Genomic DNA, 5,473 nt, shown 5'->3' with positions numbered 1-5,473 from the left:
ATTATTAAAAAGTTGTTAATGCTGCCTCTCCCAAGGCCCTTCATTAGCATCACTCATTTGTCTTCTCACTTCCAATGCAAGTGACAGAAATTTCATCACAAGTAGTGACACTTCTGAGTCAATCCCAGATTAATTTACCTGGTGGAAATACATTTACACTTCCCTCTCTCTTTCTTCAGGTAAGTATAAAATCATAAGTGTTGGAAGAGACCATAAGGGCCATCCAATCCAACCTTCTGCCATGCAGGAATACCCAATCAAAGCACTCCCGACAGACGGCCATCCAGCCTCTGCTTAAAAACTTCCAAAGAAGGAGAGTCTACCACACTCTGAGGGACCATGTTCCACTGTCAAAGTATTTAGATTCATGTATCTTGTGTTTTTAATTCCGATTATTCATCATTAACAATTGTGCCTATGTGCAGGAGCACATGGGACCACCATAAATGAAAGTTCTCTTTCAGTCTTTCGTTGTGCTTTGTGGAAAAGTTATCACTGGCCATATTGGCTGGAGCTAGGGGAATTCTGGGAGCTGTAATCCCCAAAAGTAATGTTTCCAAATTCTGATCCTTGGAGGAACAGTATTTTGGTTAGAAAGATCTGGCTGATAGACAATTACTAAGAGCCAGTCAACACCCTGTTAAGAACAAATCTTGATTGACCTTTTGAGATGCAATATCAAATATCCCTCTGTTTGACTGGGCAGCAAAGTACTTTGCCACTGCTAAGAAGGGAGCAGGATTTGCACTTTGTCTTACTCCATTTTGGGAGCTATAGCAATTGACTAATATACAGTATTTCATTTCATTTCCATTGCAGAAGTATGTTGTGTAAGTGAATGCATCTATAGGAGTCTCAAGTAATTTACATGGCTACTTCAGGAAGAAGTCATAATACTCTAGAAAGAGGCTTAATTATAAAGACTGATTCCCAGCACAGTTTCCATAGCTGCACCTGTCTGGGAGCAGCATTAAAAAAAAGAAAAGAAAACCTGCCAAGATAACATGAAACTTTCTTAATCCAAGGATAGCAACTGAAATACTTGAACTATTATGGGATAATTAAGCAGAAATGCCAGTTACATTTAATATTTTTAATTCCTTCGTTAGCTGGATTAGAGGCCTCAATCATATTGAAGCTGATGAATAAATAGAAGATTTGGACTAAGATTCCTGCTGGCAGCTGCAGAGGTTATGTAGTCTTCAGTGCTGCTTTTTTATGGGCTGTTAAAAATGTTTTAAAAAGCTGTATTGTGGGAAATGTTCAAAGCTTGAGCAGAACCACAGAGCTGATCTTGTGCATTCTACTTCCATGAATTAGATATTACCAATAAAAGCAATTTGGTACAATGAGTAGTTATTTGAACAGAGGTCTGCGTTCAAATGTCATTTCACTGTGGACATACTGAGTGGCCTTTTGCTAGTAAGAATTTCTTAGTTTCTGTTCTCTATATGAAAGAGATGTCAGTGATTACAAATATGGGAAACATTAAGGAAAAATTGCCTATTTTGGACTGCAACTGCCAGAAAGGTAGGTTGTTGTGAGGTTCAGATAAAACCAATTACTTACTACTTTGACCTCTATGGAGGCAAGATAGGAATGGGATGTGATCAAGTGTATTAAAATATTATCTCAAGTTGACTGATGTACAGAATCAGTGAGTCAAGGACACTAAGAAAATATGTTATGTACAGCAATATTTATCTTCAAAGTACAAGCTGGAATTCTTAATGTATTATTTTAAATGTTGAATTATCTTCATAGTAATCTTGGTCCTAGAACTGTTGGGGCTAATTCTCACCAACTAATGTAACAATCATAGATGAAGCAGTGTAAATACATTTGGCTGTTCTATCTCTAGTCATTGCAAAAACACGTGTAGTTATGTGTACACAAACATCTCAAAAACATAATCTATCAGCACTGTTAAGATTTCTTTCAGCATTAGTGTTTGTGGATTTCAATTTACTTCTTCAGGTGCACTGATGGAATACAGTATTAAAGACAAAGATATAATAGTACAGTTATAACATTGTGGGGAGGCTGGGATGAGAGTGCAGTAGGATACAGAAAGATACCAAATTGCATCCCTGGTTTATGGCAACAGTCACTAATGGTATCTTTATCCTCTATTCCATGCCTACAACCATGTAGCTGTTTTTAACTACCTGTGGCTTTAATATTACTCGATCAGTGCCTCTGAAGTGGATTGTAATCCATGAAAGCTCATGCTAAAATCAGTCAGTCTAAAGCTGCTGCAAGATTTTCCCCATCCCTCTTTCCTGTTTATGGTATATGTTTATGTTTCCTGTTTATGGAGATGCTGTTTTTTAGACTAGGAGTTTTTGTTATTGTGTGCCTTCAAGTCGTTTCCAACGTATGACAGCCCTAAGGTGGACCTATCACGGGGTTTTCTTGGCAAGTGTCTTCAGAGGAGGTTTGCTAATGCCATCCTGGAGACTGGGGAGACCCAGGTTGATATCCTTCCTGTGTATGCTTGGACTATTCACTGCCAACCCATACTCCCTTGTGGCATTGTTTGAGAATAAAATGTGGTGGGGGAGGAAATTACCAGATCATCTTGAGCTCCTTGATGGAAAGATGGAACACTAATACCATGAACAAATATTTCCTATTCTCATTTCCACCAAAATTTATTGCTCCTTCACCTTTCTGTCAGTGTAAACAATACTGTCAGAACTAAAGACTCCACACTTCCACAATCCTTTTTGAGCCTTGAACCAGCTTATCAAAAGCAATTGCTAACAGCACATTTGAAAAATATCTTTAACAAGACCTACATGCAGTATGTTTAATCAGTTTTATTCATATCCTACTTAAAGGAAAGTTCCACTGCATTAGATTAGTATGTTTATAAGATTGGAGCCATAGCATCCTAGTTCTAAAAATTCTGTCATTTGTGCTGATAAAGTTAATACTTACAATTTGGGCCAAAACTGTAACCTTCTATTATTTTTAGTAATACAAAATTAATACAATTTGGTCTTTATGACTACAGCCTGGAGTGGCATCGTTCCTTAGACCAGCACATGATGATACCCATCAAAAGAGTGGAAACCTTAAGAATTTACAACTTGCCCATATTCTGGATGGAAAAAAAAGCATTATCTCCAGGGTTAGCTGGAAGAGATGAGGCTTAGAGATGAGGCTTGGAGGAGTTTCCTTCCTTCCTGGAGCAGCACTCTGAGGGTGATGCTGGGGGATTCCCACTCAACTCCTTGACCATTGGTCTGTGGAGCTCCTCAGGATTCAGTCTTGTTCCCTATGCTACCTAACATCCACATGAAACCACTGGGAGAAGACTGGAATTTTGGGCTCAGGTGTCACTGATACACTGATGATACCCAATTCTATTACTCCTTTTCACCAAATACCAAGGAAGCTGTTCCTGTGCTAAAATAGTGCTTGGAAGCTGTAATGAGGACAAACAAATTGAAGCTTAATCCAGACAAGACAGAGGTGCTCCTGGTCAGTCAAAAACAGATCTGGGAATAGGGATTCAGTCTGTGTTAGATGGGGTAACACTCCTCTAAATGCAGGTTCTCTTGGCAGGCTTGCAGTTTGGGGGTACTCCTGGATTCAGCTCTAAACCTGAAGGCCCAGGTTTCAGCAGTAACCAGGAATGCTTTTACACAATTAAAGCTAGTGTGACAACTGTGCCCATTCTTGACGAAGTTGGATTAGGTCATGGTGGTACATGCCTTGGTTATGTTCTGTTTGGATTACTGTAATGCACTCTACATGGGGCTGCCTTTGAAAAGTGCTCCGAAACTTAAGTGGGTCGAAAGAGTTGCAGCACACAACTCCCTTGTTGCAACAGCTGTCTTATTATTAATCCTGCTCTTTTCCCAGAACTGGGACTCAGAGTGGCTTTACAACATTTACAAACAATACAGTTAAAAACATAGAAAAGATTCTGAGATTCATTTGGTGGGAACAAGAGAATGGGGCTTCTCAGTGGCTGCTCCCAGACTTTGGAACTCCCTCCCTAGAGAAGACAGGATGGCCCAGTCCTTGGTATCTTCCTGTCAGGAATCCAAAACATTTTTAGCAGCACCATAGGCAATATTTGCTTTGTGATTTCAATCCTGTAGCTGGGCATTTTTCTGTTTTGTGAAAGAAAATAATAATTGAAGTGGCATTAAAGATAATAGCTAAATTAATGGATTTGCCAGTGATATGCTTTGAGCTCATCCTACCTGAACAACATTTAAGGCCCTCTAAATTTTTACCTAACTGATCCTGGAAGCTAAGTAGAATAAGTCCAGGTTAGTACTTGGATGAGAGATTGCCAACAAATACCATGTGCTGTAGTCCGTATTTCAGAGGAAGGAACTGACAAAACCACTTCTGAGTAGTCCTTGCTTATGACAACCCTAGGAAATTCATGAGGTTGCCATAAGTTGTCAGATGAATTGAAAGTCTGTGTGTGCGTGTGCGCACGCGCGCGCGCACACACACACTTTGTTACAAAGCTCCGATATAATTTCCTTTTCTGTCTTTAATCGGGGGAAAAAACTCTCCTTTTGAACAATCTGCAAATACCCAAGAATCCCTGTGCAAAAGAAGGGGAAAGCTTCTTTTGACTTCATGCACATTGCCACCATCTAAAGTGAACTGAAAACTGCTTTCTTACCCGGCCACAATTTCAAATGGTGGCAGAGGCTCCAGCTTTGGCTTCTCGGCCTCCTCTGCATTTTCTGCATTTTCCGCATTTTCTGCATTTTCCATCTTTTCACCATTCTGGGAGGCTTGGGGCTGCTCCTGTTTCTCAGCCATCCTGTTGCAGCAGGTACCCAAAGATCCTCACTGTGGCCAAGAGCTCTGCTCAGGCTTCTGAAGCAGATATGTGAGAGTAGGACGGGGTGAGGGGAGGAAGAGAGTGAAAGGTTCCAGTTGTCAGGAGCTATATATGGAATGGGAGCATCGACTGGGATGGGAGCAGGCTAGGATGACCCCAGCACTCTCCGGTGTCGCCTGTCCTTCACTTTCACTCTGGCCCTGGCCTCTCTACCCTCTCTTTTATTTTAAATATGAAATGAAGGATTCTGTGTGGGTGGTTTAGGTCATGGATGGAAAATCCTGAATGCAGAAGGAACCTATTTATCCATAGCCCTGACAGGAATCTGGCTCCAAAGTCGGAAAGCTACACACTGCTATATGTTTCTGGATTTGCCAGTGGTGCTCTCTTCCTGCCCTTGAGAGAGCATCCTTCCTTCAAAAATAGACAGGAAGAGGCAGGTGCAATGCCACCATTTTTTTAATGGTTTCAATTGGTTTTTCAATGTATTGATTTGAAAGGGTTTTATTGTTGTTAAAATCTCATTTACATCCCTATCATGAAAACCATAGAATTTTTGTGTTGTTAACCACCCTCAAGTCGATCCCGACCCATTGGCAACCCTGTGGATGAGACATTTTCAAGACTCCCTGTCCTCCACTGCTCTGCTTA

At 40.6% G+C, this 5,473-nt stretch overlaps 1 protein-coding gene across 1 annotated transcript in view; it reads right to left on the bottom strand.

The window, feature by feature from the left end:
- The window catches only part of APOBEC2 (apolipoprotein B mRNA editing enzyme catalytic subunit 2), an 18,724-nt gene extending 13,805 nt beyond the window's left edge, over positions 1 to 4,919 (bottom strand). Inside the window, exon 1 of the mRNA XM_042465465.1 lies at positions 4,658 to 4,919. Coding sequence (XP_042321399.1) covers positions 4,658 to 4,800 — 143 coding nt within the window. The 5' untranslated portion in view covers positions 4,801 to 4,919. The remainder of the gene's footprint in view (positions 1 to 4,657) is intronic.
- Between the last annotated feature and the right edge of the window lie 554 nt (positions 4,920 to 5,473).

This window comes from Sceloporus undulatus, chromosome 4 (assembly GCF_019175285.1).
Source record: "Sceloporus undulatus isolate JIND9_A2432 ecotype Alabama chromosome 4, SceUnd_v1.1, whole genome shotgun sequence".
NCBI classification, from domain to species: domain Eukaryota; kingdom Metazoa; phylum Chordata; class Lepidosauria; order Squamata; family Phrynosomatidae; genus Sceloporus; species Sceloporus undulatus.
This window is presented reverse-complemented; position numbering and strand designations above follow the sequence as displayed.